Source organism: Chelonoidis abingdonii, chromosome 3 (assembly GCF_003597395.2).
Source record: "Chelonoidis abingdonii isolate Lonesome George chromosome 3, CheloAbing_2.0, whole genome shotgun sequence".
Taxonomy (NCBI): domain Eukaryota; kingdom Metazoa; phylum Chordata; order Testudines; family Testudinidae; genus Chelonoidis; species Chelonoidis abingdonii.
In genome coordinates this window covers 3,124,229-3,142,155 of record NC_133771.1, presented here as the reverse complement: position 1 = coordinate 3,142,155, position 17,927 = coordinate 3,124,229, and the positions used below count along the sequence as shown (strand labels likewise).

General features: G+C 48.2%; 1 protein-coding gene across 2 annotated transcripts in view; it reads left to right on the top strand.

The window, feature by feature from the left end:
* KIF3C (kinesin family member 3C) overlaps window positions 1–17,927 on the top strand; it is a 72,340-nt gene that overhangs the window by 42,593 nt on the left and 11,820 nt on the right. For both annotated transcript variants that reach the window (XM_032762369.2, XM_032762368.2), the window contains exons 2-5: window positions 10,021–10,122; window positions 11,269–11,391; window positions 13,351–13,469; window positions 17,428–17,544. In XM_032762369.2, coding sequence (XP_032618260.1) covers window positions 10,021–10,122; window positions 11,269–11,391; window positions 13,351–13,469; window positions 17,428–17,544 — 461 coding nt within the window. The remainder of the gene's footprint in view (window positions 1–10,020; window positions 10,123–11,268; window positions 11,392–13,350; window positions 13,470–17,427; window positions 17,545–17,927) is intronic.

The window sequence follows — 17,927 nt, the reverse complement described above, 5'->3', positions numbered from 1 at the left end:
CTTTGCTTTCTGTTACTGGAATATTAACTTGCTTGTTTTTATACAGAATCTTCCTAATTAAAGACCAAAAAAAACCACCCATGCTTTACAACAGAAGAGAGAGAAAAGAGAGAAACTTTCACCAGAGGGTATTAGGAATGAGGATGCTATGGTTGTGAAAATATGAAGAATGTTGCTGCCTTTCATCTGAGTTATGGGGGGAACAGTCTGAGACATAATTGGGAACCTAGCCTGTAACACCTTGCAATAAAAATCTCCAGTACATATCCTGTAGAATTGCTGATTATACTGTATCTTCTATATATTTAAGCTTAATGAACTTTTCTATAACTATTTGTTCTGCACTCATATTTATATTTCAGAAGTGTGACCTTGTGGTGTGAATATGTATAAGATACCTAAGCAATTGATACCAACCAACTTCTAGTTATTTTAGGCTGTGACTACCCCCATGCGCTATTTACTATTGTAGTTAAATGGTTATTAAGGGTCATAAGGACACTCTATTTCTATGATTCATATTCTACACCCAGAATGGAAGAACTCTTAGTAAAGTGAAGAACTAAACATCATTTACACTCACTTCCCCCTAATTCATGAGATGGCATGGTCAATGGTTTATTAGGGGAAAAAAGCTCGTATGTTTCTTCTAATTAGAGTGCTGTTGCAAGTGGAAGGTGCCATGAAACTTCTGAAACTCCTGTCCCAAAAGAAATTGACAGATCTTGAAGCCAAATCAGACTGCATTAGTCAGATCACAGTCTAAGACATTTATTTCCACCTACATTGATATGGATATCCTCAAGCTTTGCAGAGCATGATCCACACATGATGGAATTGGAGATACACCATGATTGCTTCAAGAATTTTTGAGAGGCTGTCTCAGAAATTTCTCCACCTCTAAGTATAATATAGTCATATCACAGCCCGGTACCATGCTCCTTCCTCAACTCCCAGAAGCAAGCATCTGCAGCACAGCAGCTGGCTAGAGAATTATTTGTGCTTGATAGCATTACGCACAAGACGTTCCATTTAGTTATATTATTGTGCAGGTGCACATGTGTGATAAGTAAGAGCCTGGATGTGTCAATAGATACTGTTTCACTTGCTGTGTTGCATAGGAGACGAATTCTAGATTAATGGATTTTGGTGATTAAAAGAGAACTTACAATGATAAAGTAATCCATCGTAGACCTAAGCATCAAGACAAAGGAACGCTCACCCCAAATAATTTCTGCATCCAGCAATAACTTGCTGTCTTTTAGTTATACTGTACCTTTTGTTAAAAGATATCCAGTCTTTATTTAAAAAAACTCAAGTGAATGAGGAATCTACCACATCCTTTAAGAAAAGTTGTTCTGAGATGGTAATTACTCTTCACTAAAAATCACCGCTATCATTTTGAGGTGGTTGTCTTAGCTTTACTGCCATCCATTTGGACTGCTATGCCCTTTGTTCTTGTCCAGGTCAAGAGCTGTGTACTCGACGCGTCCTTCACTACGGCTATCATATATCTGATCTTACATAAACTCGGATAACGCACCGCAACTTGGCCCAATCCTCTGAATTGTCTAGGTCCCTCTGTATCCTATCCCTACCCTCCAGCATATCTACCACTCCTCCCAGTTTAGTGCCATCTGCAAACTTGCCGAGGGTGCAGTCCACGCCATCCTCCAGATCATTAATGAAGATATTGAACAAAACCAGCCCCAGGACCGGCCCCTGGGGCACTCTGCTGCCAACCAGACATGGAGCCATTGATCACTACCCATTGAGCCCGACGATCTAGCCAGCTTTCTATCCACCTTATAGTCCATTCATCCAGCCCATACTTCTTTAACTTGCTGGCTTATGAGGCTTGCCTCCCACTGCTGGGAAAGACAGGCGTGAGCCCAAGGGCTGCTACAATCCATGGGGAAGTATGGTGAGCACTGTGAGGCGGGGCCGGTCGTCTTGGAGCAGGAGGCTCTGAGTTTTTGCCTTGCTGACGTCTGTAAAATCCCCTTGCCGCTGCGTGGGGCCAGGCTGAGAGCTATAATCAGGGCTGGCTCCAGCTTTTTTGCCGTCCCAAGCAGCTAAGAGGAAAAAAAAAAGCCGTGATCAGCGGCACTTCAGCAGCTGCTCCCTCACCGCTTCACTCTTCGGCAGCAATTCAGCGACAGGTCCTTCCCTCCGAGAGGGACTGAGGGACCGGCCGCCGAATTGCAGCCGAAGACCTTCCATGGGCCGCCCCAAGCACCAGCTTGCTGCGCCGGTGCCTGGAGCTGGCCCTGGCTGTAACGCCGCTGCAGCCACACAGCCGCTCCCGCGCCCCGACGCCGACTGGCTCAAGTGGACTCACTGCTCACAAGGGGTATGTGTCTGCTGGGGCTGGGGCGAGCCCGGGGAGAGACTGAGTTCAGCCTCTATAAAGAGCAGTGTGGATGTTGCCACACTGGCGGCAGCTTGGGCTAGTCACCCACTCCAGCCCTCGGCATCGGAGCTCAGGTGACTATGAGCCGCTGGCGCACTGTCCACGCTGCCACTCGTACTGTCTCCTTGGGCTGAGCAGGCTCCGCGCTGCAGTAGAGACCTACCCATAGATCTCGGCATCGGAAAGCTCCAGCCTGCATTTCCCTCGACTCCCTTTACTCCCTTTCTCAGCATGTAGCCCCCAGGCGGCTGCAATATTTCGGAGGCTGGATGGGACCATTACAAGCGCCAGCCAGACCTTCTGCATAGCCCAGGCCAGAGGATTTCTGGAAATGGAGCTGCTCCCTCCAGCCCCACGTTGCCACACGTGGTATTTTCATATAGGTGGCAGCAGCTGCCCTGGCTTGGACTGGTGCTGTGGCAATCTCAGCCCTGCTGTCAGTCCCTGGCAAGGAGCTAGCCTGGCTCCCATCCTCTACTTTCTTCTCTGCTGTGCCAAGCCAGCTTGTGGGAGCTTGGCTTCCTCATGTTGCTGAGGGTAACTGCTCCCTCGAGGCCCAGGCACTAGCATCTGCTGCCAAGGAGCTGCCAGCGGAGGGACGGGCCATGCTATAAAAGGTGCATGAAGAGTGCGTTCTGGGGAAGAGATTGCGCAGCTGAGAGCCTCGCCAGGAATGACACAATGGAGTCCCAGAGGTGCGTGAGGCCAGCAGTGGGGTGCTGACAGCAGCAGCTTGCTGGGAAAGGTTCCCCAGCCAGGCTGGAGTGGGCTTCCTATTAACCCATATGCCCCTGGAGACCTGAGTTCAAAATCCTGGGCTGTGCTCCCAGCAGTGACCGCAGGGTCTCAGAGGGTGCGGCAGGGCAGGAGAGAGGAGCATTGCCCGAACTGCAGGGCAGAGGGAGGAACCCAGGGCTGGCAGAGCACAAGGCTGAGAGTTGGTATTGAGGCAGAGCTGGGACTGAAGCGGCAGAGGGTGCTGCTGGCTGGCACTGAGGAGTGTCGGCCAAGCCGCAGGAGGCCTAGGATGTGAGCTGTGGGCTGCGTAGCTCGGATCTGGGGCTGGAACATGTGCCCAGAAGTATGTGCAGAATGCTGGAGCTCACAGGCGTACAAACGAATCAGAGACTAGCTATGCAATGAGGGCAGAGCCGTTAAAATGAGGGGGTGCCGGTAACAGTCCATCCCTGCAACTCTGTGCTTGTAGGATGGCCTCCCACAGGGGCAGCCAGCCAGGGCAGTCTGAATGCTCCCAGTTGTGTGGCAGGGGATACAGCTGTTTGTGCACCTCTTCCTCAGGTCCTGCAGCAAAATGTCATCTGTCCCCTTGCTCCCCCAGAGTCTGCACTGATCCCAGTTCTGTCCTGTCCCAGCATTCGCTTGGGGAGGGAGCTGAGCTCAGAGCTGGCTAGGTGAAGGATCATCCTGGCTGTTCCCACCCAGCTGCTCCAATCAGCATCACAGCTCTGCTGGTTTGGAGCTGTTTGCATTTCATATGCAAACCTGTTATCAAGTTGCAAGGCTGTGACACCCCATCCCACCTCCCAAGAGTCCTCTAGCTGCCTGTGCTGCTCTGGCCTAGGTTTTTCCCCACTGCTTTGCATCTTTGATATAATCCATGAGGGCGTTTCAGCCACCCGGGGCCCTAGAGAAGGTTGATTGTGGCCATGGGACAGTTACCAAGATGGATTCAGCACCGAGGGGGCTGGATTGTAATATTAAGGAGAATGGTCTGTAACACCCCAGCATGAACACAAAGGCAATAGGACCCATCTAGCTCCATCAGGCCCTGTCCAGTCCCTGATCCTCCAAGCAGCCTGGAATTCCCTTCACGCTCTTTTGCCAGATGCCTGTGGAACATGTGACCTTCCAGAACCCAGACTTCAGGGGGTTTTTTGAAGGGAAAGGGGCCACCCACTACTACAGGTCCCAGCCCAGCAACCCCGTAGATGTCTGCCACTTGCTGCATCCCCTCCAACTCCTCAGTTCCTTTCCTTGGGCCACTTCCCTGCAGCCCCAGCACCCTCTTCGCCTTTGCCTCAGGGCTTCAGCCTGCAGATCCTAGCAGCCTGCCAGGGGCTGTCTTTAGCTTCCCTGGTCCCTGCCTGCAGCACTGCTCTGTCCAGGATATTGTCTGTCTTCAGCCTGCAAGGTAGCCAGTCCTCCTCCCTCCTCAAGCTCCAGGGAGCAACTGAAGCTGCTTTGCCCTGCAGCTCTTATATGGGCCTGCCCAGCCTTGATTGGCTGTTCCTCACAGCCCCTCTCTAATTGACTGCCTCTTGCACAGCCTCCCTAGGGCTCTATTAACTCTTTACAGGCCAGTGTGGGGAAGACACTCCATCACACTGTCCCTTGCTGAAAACTTGCTGAATCAAATCAGCCCTTCCAGTTAATGATGAAGTAGACTTAAGCCCTCCTCCAGCCCCTCAAAATTACATCCTGTTTGCTCTGGATTCTTGCCCCAGCGGCCTCCATCAGACTGGACACTCTGAAAAAGGACACCTGAAATATGACCCAGCTTGGCTAAATCTACCCATTGCCAAATATTTTGGCAGATAAATGCCAGAAAAGCAGGATTTTGGATTCTGATCCTGCCTCAATGGCACCAGTGAATCAGGAGTAACTCCACTGAACTGAATGAAGGTGCATTAGTATAAAACGGATCCAAACCAGGCTCCATGGGCCTCATTCTCTGTTGTCCTGCACCTGCCACAGTCATTGATAAAGGGGTATGAAACGCTGCCAGATCAGAGCCTATTTTGCCCCAGTGTAAATAATTACACAAGATACAAGACAGCGGAGATCTGGGCCTTTAGTGTTTTCCATCCTGATAACTTCCCAAAACTGTGCATTTTGAAAAAGCATCTTAAAAGTGCAGTTCTCTTATGGTTTGGCAGCAGTGCAGATAGGCCATACTTTTAGCCAAAGCTATTTTTAAGATCATTTCAAACTTTCTTTCCATGCTGACATGTAGATGGGGCCATGAATAGAATGGACCAGTGTTACAACGGGATGAGATATCTGAAGTGGTCTTCTAGGGGGTCTTACTGTGTTCAATTTCCATTTGGATTCTGGTTCGTTCTGCAGCTACACAGACTGGGGCTATGATCTTGGCAGATCTCATGCACTAATCGATGTTATGCCCACTTAACAGTTGGATGGGACTCCTAGGAAGGATGGTGTTGATAATTCTGTAGGTGATGCTCTTCCATCAGGACAGAGACGTTCACAAGGATGGTAGCATCAGGTGCTGCTTTGCTGTAGGTGACATCTTCTAAATGAGGTATGAAATCAATGTTCCGATCACTCTTGGCCTTTATGGATCCCATGACATCTTTCTCAAGAGTGACGTGTTACCCCCAAGACCTTGCCAAATTCCAGCGTGTTTGTTTGATTACATTCTGCCTCCTTAAAGTCTGCTGGTGATTCCAACTGGCCGGTGATCTGCAGTCTAGGGATCCTTCTAGGCTTTTGTGTAGCACCGCTGCAGATCCTGGCCTCTATCGTCTCTGTGTGGGCCACATTTTGGAGGGGGCACCCAGAGCTAGGAATGGCTTCTTCTAGGTACTGTACTGTGGAAATTTAAAGAAACAAGGCTACCAGTTAGCGTCACATATGGGGTTGTTTTCTGTGGCATGGATATTTCAGCAGACATGCCGTTCATGCAGGAGGCTGAAGGCCTTTCACGCTCATTGCCAGCGGCACCTACTGAGTATAAGATGGTTTGACTTTATCAGTAATAGGGATGTGTCACTGAGAACTGGTCTTGAGAGATTTGATCATCATTGGCCACCATCGGCTGCCCCTTGTTGGTCATGCCGCCCCACTCAGAGACAGTATCTGAAGATCAGACTTGAGGTCAGGAGAGGACACTGGCTGGTCATTGAGTGGTAGTGGTCACAGGATTAATCACAGATCAGTCATAGCCATGTGGAGCTCTTAGATGCCTGGAACAAAGCCATGCCATGTGGTCATGGACACTCCATGCTACAGATTTCTGCCATCCCAGCATGGTGGTGGTGGTGAAGTTTAAGGATGCTGCATGGCTTAGGCACAAGGTGGGCATGTGATTGCATGGTGACTTGCCCAGTCTGGGATGGGGACACAGTGGGTCCTCGTTGGATGAGAAGTTCTAAATCTATTCCCATCGCTACTGCCGCCTCGCCGGGTGATATTGGCATGTGACTGTATGTGCCTCTCTGAACCTCATGGGAAGCAGAAACTGTCAGAAGCCTCCATGCAGAAGTAATCGTTTGAGTCCCAAATTCCTTACTGAATGCATGTAAGTGCTTTGAGGGTCTCGCAGGGAAGCCCCTAGTGAGCGGCAAAGCAGTACTCTGGCATTGCCAGCGGATGGTGCCCTGCCTTTCAGGTGCTTGCAGAGCCGTCAGTCACTCTCAGTCATTTCCTTCGCTAAAATCCAGTGAGTGGAGATGGGGGCTGGCCCCTCCCATAGCAGCTCCCTCATCACCTCCACTCTCCTCAGGGAACTTTCCTCAGTGTTTATCCTTCCGTTCCTCCGCTGCAGCTGAAGCCCATTACTGCTTCTGCCCTCCTTGTCGCTGAACGAGAACAGCTGGCTGATCCCTGACATTCTCATGCCCCTTTGCACTGAGCCTCTTAGCATTTTCCTGCTGGTTACAGGTCTCCGACTTCCCATCCCGGCCTCAGCCCGACTAGCAGAATCGTCACCTGGCATCTCTTCTGCACGATGCCTTAGAAAATGCAGCTGTGAACAGTTATTCATTATTGGTATTTCATTGTAGGCATGTTAAGCCTTTTTCAGCAGTTTTTGTGAGTCACAAGAGGCCAGGCTCCTGGGCTGAGACCTGGTTACTGTCTCCCCCACAGGCAGGGCCCGAACACTTGTTGAGTTGCTAACTCCATATTCAAGTGACTCGGAAAGTAACTTCTAGGGCCTTATCAGCAGCTGACAGTAGCTAAGTGAGCTGATCAGAAGCAGGCTGAATGAGGCACTGAAATGCTTGAAAGGAGCTACGGCAGATTAATGAAAACCATACTTTAAAAAACAAGGACAAGACATTTCCTTAACCAGGTCACCCGGGACACCCTGAATCTGAAAAGCCCAGCGTGCGTTTCACCTTTTCAGCTGAATGTGCTTATTCCTCCCTCTCTCCTGCTCTGCACACAGCCAGGCTGTGTCCCGATCCTGACCTCCTCCTGCAAGAGCCAGCATTTCCCTCTGGCCTCACAGCCAGGCCTCTTTATCTCCCAGCTTGGTAACTGTAACTTCCCTCTCCCTGATGTCCAGCCTGCACCACTCCATTCAAAACACTCAGATCATCTTCCTGTTCCATTAGTCCAGCAGCATCAGTCACCCTTTGAATCCCTCTGCTTACTCCCCATTGCATGGCATCAGGTGCAAGTTCTTGTCCTCGTCTCCAACGTGGTAGCAATGGAGCAAGCACTCAAGGTGCCAGGCTCAGGGGTCTTTGCCTCCACGTCAGCTAACCCTGCTCAGAGCAGTTTTTCATGGCCTGGTGATCCAAACCCTCGAGCCCAGTACATGCTGAACGCTGTCGTTTCCAGTGCAGATATCCCCTGAACAGGGTTCCCCGGTCTCTTTCTGCATCCCGATATGGCATTTGCTTTTCCATGACAACGTCACACTGGACTGTCCCCATCCGCCCCACCCCTCTGAATGGTGGTGCTGCACCTGCCATGATCTTAGTGCATTTCACTCTTCCTTCCCATGGGACTCTGACTGATTAATTTCTACCACAACTGTGCCTCATGGCCCTGGGCCCCAGGGTGCTAGGCGCTGGGCAAACACACAACAAGACTTTACATGTGTCTGGACTGGGAGGCCCAGAAAGTCCTAAGTTGTAGTCTCTACTCTGCCACTGCCAAGTCACTTAGCCTAACATTTTCAAAAGGAACCAGTACTAATTTGGGGGGGGAGGGGGGCTAACCTGCTTTGTGAGAGGAGATGAGCATCTCTGATCCCAGCTGAAGCCAATGGCAGCTTGTGACGAAGTGGGACTGTTCTTAATGTTTCCTCTGAATAGTATGTGGGTTCCTCAGTTTCCCCTATGCATTTCTTAAGTCTCCAGCGTGCATAAATGGCTGACACACTGTATCTTGGCAACAAATGGCTGGGGCCCTTCCCCCTGCAAGGGAATAGCTAAAGGTGAACAAAGAGATCAGTAAAAGCAGCAAAGAATCCTGTGGCACCTTATAGACTAACAGACGTTTTGGAGCATGAGCTTTCGTGGGTGAATACCCACTTCGTCAGATGCAATGGTACAGAGCGTTTGAAAATTCAGCTAATAGTCATCAGGGGTGCCAGACAGAGTATAGGGGGATGTTAGTATTTTGACATTGGATAGCGCATAACACATGCAGTCTGCAGTATCCCCAATGGGGGGGTTAAGGTGGATGAATCAAGGTGCAGTCAGCAAGCAGTGAGGGTACATCGCTCATACAGGAATTACAGGTAATCATAGGTATAAATAAGTGGGCCGAGTAATGAGGATAGGATGACCCTCATAGAGTTCAGGTGACCCCCTGGCCCAGGAAAGAAACAAAGGCCAGAAAGGAGGGGCTGGAGGGGTTTTCAGTTTGGAGCTGGCTGGGGACGGGAAGTGAGGGCAGACGAGGGTGTCTGGCTCGCTGGGCCCCAGAATGGACCTGGCTGAGGGGTCCTGTTCTCTCTATCTACAAGCTCCGTTTTAGACTGTGTTCCTGTCATCTAATAAACTTCTGTTTTACTGGCTGGCTGAGAGTCATGTCTGACTGCAAAGTGGGGGTGCAGGACCCTGTGGCTTCCCCAGGACCCCGCTGGGGCAGGCTCGCTGGGGGAAGCGCACGGAGGGGCAGAGGATGATGAATGCTCCAAGGTCAGACCCAGGAGGTGAAGCCGTGTGAGATTCTTGCCCTGAAGACAGTCTGCTCCACGGGAGAGGAGGCTCCTCAAAGTCCTGACTGGATTTGTAGGGAGCAGTTCCAGAGCATTGCCCAGGGACTCCATGATGCAGCTGCAGATGGTCAGCAGCACATTTCTGAATCTCTAGGTGTCTAGAGTTGGGCATCCCAAAATGGAAGCACCCAAAATCCACAGCCAGTTTTGAACATTATGAGTGGTATTTTCAAAAGCACGTACATGACTTTCAGTGGGACTTGTGCTCCTACATCTCTCGGTCATGTCTGAAAACCCAACTGTTTGGCCAGCACCTCTGTGCCTCAGTTTCCCTATCTGTATATGTGGGTAGTAAAGACCTATCTCAAGAGGGATGGAGGGAGGTTAATGAGATAATGTTTGCATATGATTTGCAAATGGCAAGTTCTGTAGCAATGCTCAGCGTTCTGACCAGTTTCAGCCCATTGTTCCCCATCAGCAAGCTGGAGCGGGATATGCATTCTGTCCTTCAAAGTAGCTGCGATCCCTCCTGTCTTCCTACCACCCACAAAGCTGATCGGTCCCCACTCTGCTCCCCCCTCCAAGGTGGTATATTCCACTTGCCACAGCAAGAAGCTGCAAGGTCAGGTGGCCATCCCCCCTTGTTAGCCCGTGGCTCCTTTCCTGTGTGTGCATGTGAGAGAAATGCTCTGATTCGTCCTCATCTCCTTTCTTCTCCTGCCCCTAGGCGATGGAGAGCAAGCTTCTGATAGGAGGGAGGAACATCATGGACCACACAAATGAACAGCAGAAGATGCTGGAGCTGAAGAGGCAGGAAATCGCTGAGCAGGTAAAGACTCTGCTTTGGGAGATGGCTGAGCAGGGCTGACACGGGATAGGAAACATAAGAACAGCTCTACTGGGCCAGACCAAAGGTCCATCTAGCCCAGTGTCCTGTCTTCTGACAGTGGCCAATGCCAGGTGCCCCAGAGGGAATGAACAGAACAGGGAATTGTCCAGTGATCCATCCCCTGTCACCTAATCCCAGCTTCTGGCAAACAGAGGCTAGGGACACCATCCCTGCCCAGCCTGGCTAACAGCCATTGAGGGACCTATCCTCCATGGACGTATCTAGTTCTTTTTTGAACCCTGTTCTAGTCTTGGCCTTCACAACATCCTTTGGCATCATCCAGAGGTCCCTAAAGACTTGTGCTGGCACCATCATTGATGTCAGATACTGGCAATAGATGATGCTTGAATCAGTTGTGTATACTGCATATATGTATGATAGGTCACAGTTCCTTGGTGAACTTGACAACACATATGGTCCTGAGTAACTGAGTCATATAGTTAGGTGATCTGTATAAAAGGAGTTGTCAGGCGCAGTCCAGTTCCCAATGGACAGTGCCCAGATACCAAAGTGATGGGCACCCAGCAAAATACCACCGCTCAGACAGAATGCACTGCAAACCCAATTTAGGAGCTGTGTTTAGACTCAATCCACATAGGTGGTATCGCCATTTGATGCCATCCGTAGTGCCAAGGCAAGCATGGGACAACAGAAGCCATACACAAGTACAGCTGCTTCATTCTGTCCCTGGCTTGGTGTAGCTTGATTCAAGGAGATCTCGTTGTAGTGAAAGGGAAGGTCTGTAGGCTTTGGCGTGACTCATCTCGAAAATCCATTGTCTCTGAGCCAAGACAGTGAATGTGACTGTGAGTTGTGGCGGTGTTGGCTGTGCTGTGGGCCAGGAAGGGGCTACCAGCTCACCATCAGATGCGAATGACTTTCAGTCACTACAAGCCCAGTCAGCCATTGGACTGGACACCCTGAGATGAAAGGCTCCAAATCACATGCCCAAATGCAGTCCCCCTCCATTGTAAAATTTGCATATAACTACCCATCATGCTCTGCAGGCCAGCAAGATGATTTTGATGGGGGTGAGGTTGTTCCTGTTACTGACTCAGTTGGGTTTTGTGTTTTTCCCGGATGCAGAAACGTCGAGAGCGGGAGATGCAGCAGGAGATGCTGCTGCGGGATGAGGAGACCATGGAGCTGCGGGAGACCTTCACGTCTCTGCAGCAGGAAGTGGAGATCAAAACCAAGAAGCTGAAGAAGGTGAGAGGCTGCCTGTGCTGGGACACAGCTGTGGGGAACCAGTCTCAGGCTAGGTTTCTTTTTAATGACACTACAAGGTGAATTTACTGTTGTTCTGAAACTGGGAGGAGGGTTTCAGAGTAGCAGTTATGTTAGTCTGTACCCGCAAAAAGAACAGGAGTCCTTGTGGCACCTTAGAGACTAACAAATTTATTTAAGCATAAGCTCTCGTGGGCTACAGCCCACTTCATTGGATGCATGTAGGAAGATACATATATACAGAGAGAACATGAAACAATGGGTGATATAGGCCATCATGTGCCAGTAATGCCCCTCTGCTATGTACATTGGCCAAACCGGACAGTCTCTACGCAAAAGAATAAATGGACACAAATCAGACGTCAAGAATTATAACATTCAAAAACCCATCGGAGACACTTCAACCTCCCTGGTGTCTCAGTTACAGACCTAAAAGTCCCAATATTACAACAAAAAAAACTTCAAAACCAGACTCCAACGAGAGACTGCTGAATTGAATTAATTTGCAAATTGGGCACCATTAAATTAGGCTTGACTAAAGACTGGGAGTGGATGGGCCATTACACAAAGTAAAACTATTTCCCCATGTTTATTTCCCCCCCCCCCACACACACACACGCAGTTCCTCACATCTTCTTGTCAATTGCCGGAAATGGGGCATTTTCATTACCACTAAACAGTTCTTTTTCTTTCCTGCTGACAACAGCTCACCTTAACTGATCACTCTCGTTAGAGTGTGTATGGTAACTCCCATTATTTCATGTTCTCCGCATGTATAAATATCTCCTGTCTGTGTGTTCCATTCCATGCATCCGATGAAGTGGGCTGTAGCCCACAAAAGCTTATGCTCCAATAAATTTGTTAGTCTCTAAGGGGCCACAAGGACTCCTGTTCTTTTTATGGGAGGAGGGTTATGGGTTTGTCTTGCTTCCAATTGCAGGAAAAATAGTGTCTAGGGTTGCCACTTCTGTAATTGCTGGTAACTGGACCCCCGAGGCCCTGCCCCTACCCCACCTCTTCCCCCAAGGTCCTGCCTCTGCTCTGCCTCTTTCCCCAAGGCCCTGCCCCTTCTCTCTCTCTTCCCCCAGGCCCCATCCCCTTCTCTGTCTTTCCCAAGGCCCGGCCCCCATCATTTGCTCCTCTCCCCACACCCCCGTCGCTCACTGAATCATCTCAAGGAGCCTGCCTGCAGGTAGCAGGTGACCCTGGCTGAGCAGGGGCTGCTGCAGCTTAATGATCCAGCACCGTCCCTCGATCTGCAGAAACTAGACTTTTGGTTCAGGTGCCAGGTCGCCTTTTCGACCAGACTTTCTGGTCAAAAACCAGGTACCTGGCAACCCTAAATGGCACCCGGCCACAGAAGCCAAGACCAGACTGTCCAGGTAAAACCCAGACGGGTGGCAACCCTAGCAGTGTCCCTGATTGCATCTGGGCTGCAGTAGGTCCATGACACCTTTGTGACAGCATGGCATGACGTTTTCAGTTCGTGCCGCTAGAGCCATGTCCTCACACAGGTGAGCCAGGCAGCTCAGACCATGGGCAATGCATTGCACACTGGGACCTGTAGTCTCCACAGGTCCCTCAGATCAAGGTGGAACATAGAGTGCTGGAATCATAGCTGCTGTCAGTCACCATCGCCAGCTGGGAATCTGTCCCAAAGCCCCTGCAAGACTCACCTTTGTAATAAAGGGGCAGCCCACATCATTTAACCACACCCGGCACATGCACAACATTCAGGCTCCTGCAAATGTTCTGTGTGGCTTAATGTTGGATGAACTTTGGGTTTCCCCAGTGCGAAGTCCCTAGAGAGACCCATTTTTCAGGTCTTTTTGGATACTGTGAGTAAATGACCTGCTTCTCACATGGGATGAGACCTCAGGCCACAACCCTGAAGCTGCTGCCTGGACTGATACTAACAGAAGCTCTTTCTTGGTGTCCCAGCTGTATGCCAAGCTGCAGGCGGTGAAGGCAGAGATTCAGGACCAGCATGATGAGTACATCAGAGTGCGGCAGGACCTGGAGGAAGCGCAAAATGAACAGACACGGGAACTTAAACTCAAGTAAGTATCTCCTCACCTTAATGGGAAATGCAGGATACAAGCCCTGCCATTCTGACAGAAAAGACAGAACTATTCAGAAAGAAGCAGGATGAGGTATTCAGATGTTTACAATGATAATGAAATAAACATCCTCTTCCTTCAGTAACTGAGGATGTTACTCAGCATCTATTCAAGTAAAACATTTTTAAATCTGCAGGGCTGGATCACTTGCACCCAAGAGTGTTAAAATGATTAGCAAGGAGCTTCCTGACCCATGAATGTTCATTTTTCCAAATCTTGGAACTCTGGGGATGTTCCAGAGGACAGGAAAAAAGCGAATGTTGTACTAATATTTTAAAAGGGTAAATGGGATACCTGTGGTAACTGTCGACCTGTAGGCCTGATGTCAATCCTGGGAAGACTCACAGAAGGGCTGATGGGGGTCTCACTCAGTAAAAAATGAAAGGACAGTAGCGTAATTAATGCCACTTAGTGTAGTGGTCTTAGCATAGGGGAAAGTAGGTCTTGTCAAACAAACCTACTGTGGTTTTTGGTGAGGTCACAAGTTTGCTTGATAAGGTAGCCATGTTGATAGAATATACTTAAACCTCTATAAGGTGTTTGACTTAGTCCCACACGATTTTCTGATTTTAAAATATAGCATTATTCAAAATCTGGGTAGCCATGTAAAATGGATTAAAAACTAATTAACTGAAGGATTTCAAAAAGTAACTAAATGAGGAATCCTCCTCCCAGGGAATGTTTCTCGTGGGGTCCCACAGGGATCTGTTCATGGCCCAAAGCTATTCAGTGTCTTTATCAACGATGTGGAGGAAAATATAAAATCATTAGTAGCAAAATCTCTAGAGGACACAAAAATTGGTGGAATGATAAATAATGGAGAGGACAGCTCAGGTGTAAAACCAACCTGGATCACTTGGTAAGATGGGCTCATTTGGACAACATACATTTTAGTCCCACCAAATGCAAGGTCATACATCTAGGAACAAAGAATGTAGGTCACTCTTACAAGATGAGGTGTTGTATCCTAGAATGCAGCGGTGCTGACAAAGGCTTAGGTGTCATGGCAGATAAGCAGCTGCACATGAATCCCACTGCAATGCTGTAGCTAGCTGGTCCAATGCAATCCTTGGATGTATAAGCAGGGGAATATCAAGTAGAAGCACAGCATTAGTGAGACCATTACTAGATACTGTGGCCAGTTCTGTCCATGCTTCAGAAAGAATGTTGAAAAATTGGAAAGGGTTCAGAAAAGACCTACAAGAATCATTCAACGTCTGAGAAACCTGCGTTAAAGCAAAAGATTTGAGAAGCTCAGTCTAACTAGTTCATCCAGATTGAGAGGAGACTTGATCAGTTTACAAGTGCCTACAGGAGGAAGAGATTTCTGATAGTAGGCAGCTCCTTAATCTAGTAGAAAAGGCATAATGAGATCCAAGGGTTGGAAGCTGAAGCCAGACAAACTCAGATGAGAATTAAGGTGCAAATTTTTAATAGTGGGGATAATTAACTATTGGAACCACTTATCTTGGGATGTGGTGGATACTTCACCACTCTAAGTCTTTAAATCAAGACTGGATCTCTTTCAGGACTGCTTTAGCTCAAATAGAGGTTCTTGATGCAAGAATCTTCGGCCTGTGTTATGCTGGATGTCAACTAGAGGATACTAATGCTCTTCTCTAGCCTTAAAATCCAGAGTCCACATGACTCACAAGGAGGCCCTTGCAAATCAAAAGATGAGGGTAGCCATATGGGCAGGCTTTATGCTGGGGACAGAGTGGGACGAATTAATTACCCTGGAGCAGGGAAGAATCAGTGTCTCATCTCTGGATGGAGATTGGGAGTTTTTGCATGTAAATTAGGTGAGTGTAAATGGACATGCATGAGCACATGGGTCTGACTTTCAAAATCTGGCTGAAGTGAGGCCGATAAAAAACAATGTTGGTGCTAGACCCTGTGTGTTCATACCCTGAGGAAGATGCTACATCCATATCCCTGGTCAACGCCATGCTATAGGGTTGGGGAAAGACCCAAGTATGAGTTAACGAGCTTTCCCTGTAGCATGTTAATAACATTCAGACACTGCTTTGGTATAAAATGCTATACAATACGTGCTAAGTAGGTCTGTCTAGTGATTAAAATAATTAATCGTGATTAATCAAACTGTTAAACAGTAATAGAATACCATTCATTTAACTATTTTTGGATGTTTTCTACATTTTCAAATAAGTTGATTTCAATTATAACACAGAATACGAAGTGTGCAGTGCTCACTTTATATTTATTTTTGATGACAAATATTTGCAAATAGTATTTTTCAATTCCCCCATTAGAAGTACTGTAGTGCCATCTCTTTATCATGAAAGTTGAATTGACAAATGTAGAATTATGTACAAAAAAAAACTGCATTCAAAAATAAAACAATGTAAAACTTTAGAGCCTATAAGTCCACTCAGTCCTATTTCTTGATCAACCAATCACTCAGACAAACAAATTTAGTAACAATTTGCAGGAGATAATGCTGCCCATTTCTTGTTCAAAATGTCACCTGAAAGTGAGAACAGGTGTTCGCATGGCACTGTTGTAGCTGGTGTCGCAAGATATTTATATGCCAGATGCGCTAAAGATTCATATGTCCCTTCATGCTTCAACCACCATTTCAGGGGACATGCATCCATGCTAATGACAGGTTCTGCTCGATAACAATCCAAAGCAGTGTAGACTAACGCATGTTCATTTTCATCATCTGAGTCAGATGCCACCAACAGAAGGTTGATTTTCTTTTTTGGCGGTTCGGGGTATGTAGTTTCCACATCGGAGTGTTGCTCTTTTTAAGACTTCTGAAGGCATGCTCCACACCTCGTCCCTCTCAGATTTGAAAGGCTCTTCAGCTTCTTAAACCTTGGGTCGAGTGCTGTAGCTATCTTTAGAAATCTCACATTGGTACCTTCTTTGTGTTTTGTGAAATCTGCAGTGAAAATGTTCTTAAAATGAACAACATGTATTGGGTCATCATCCAAGACTGCGATACAATTAAATATATGGCAGAATGCGGGGTAAAGTAGAGCTGGAGACATACAAATCTCCCCAAATACGTTCAGTCACAAATGTAATTAATGTATTATTTTTTTAACGAGCGTCATCAGCATGGAAGCATGTCCTCTGGAATGGTGGCCAAAGCATGAAGGAGCCTACGAATGTTTCACATATCTGGCATGTAATTACCTTGCGATACCGGCTACAAAAGTCCCATGCGAACGCTTGTTCTCACTTTCTGGTGACACTGGAAATAAGAAGCGGACAGCATTATCTCCTGTAAAACAAACTTGTTTGACTTAGCGACTGGCTGAACAAGAAGTAGGACTGAGTGGACTTGTAGGCTCTAAAGTTTTGCATTATTTTGTTTTTGAGTGCAGTTACATAACAAAAAAAATCTACATTTGTAAGTTTCACTTTCATGATAAAGAGATCGCACAGCAGTACTTGTATGAGGTGAACTGAAAAATACTGTTTCTTTGGGTTATCATTTTTACAATGCAAATATTTGTAATAAAAAATAATAATATAAGATGAGCAGGGGACTGGCAGAGTTCTTGTCTCAAAACAAAGCTTACAGGAAACACTGTGTCTCTTTTCTCTGATTGACATGCTCTGTCTATTCCTGGCCCCATCTCTGGCTGGCTGGCTGTATTTCTCTCTCTCTGTGATCTTTGGTTCTGTCATCTTATTCTATTTTTACCTGTTCCTCTTCCCCTTTGCTCTCATGTTTCCCTCTCCCATTTCTCTGGGTGTCTGTCCATCCTCCCCCATCTCTCTCTCCTCTTTCCCCAACACTTTGCCTCTTCCCATCTTTTTCTCCATTCATCTCCCCCTTTCTTTATTCTCACGCCCACACCCCTTTTGTCTTGCCACCACCACTTTCTCACTCCATCCCCCTCTTACCCTGGCTCTTGCTCAGATACTTGATCATTGAGAACTTTATCCCTCCTGAAGAGAAGAACAAGATCATGAACCGCCTGTACTACGACTGTGAGGAGGACCAGTGGAAGTTCCAGCCGCTCGTGCCTGCTGGGGGGTAAGGCTGCAATTCTGGAAGAGGAGGCCTGGTAGCGCCCCCTCATGGCTGCAGGAGGGAGGATTCTGAATGGGGAGCATTAGCAGTCTGGAATGGAAGAGCAGGCGGACGCCAGGCAGGGCAGGGACAGCCCGTCCGTTACTGAGTTACCGTCTCACAGAGCTGAGACCCTCCTTAACACTGTAACACGTTGTCACTGTGCAGCTGCAGCCTCCCAAAACACCTCCTGAGGGGTAAATTTGACCCAGAGCCTCAGAGGGGAGTGCTCTGAAGAATGGGCACTGCCAGAAAGGAACAGCCTCTGGCTGCGGTGTGGGGACACAGCCTTCTCTTCCTGCCCCCACTCTGCCCCCACCCTGCCTCTTCCCGTCCCTGATCCTCAC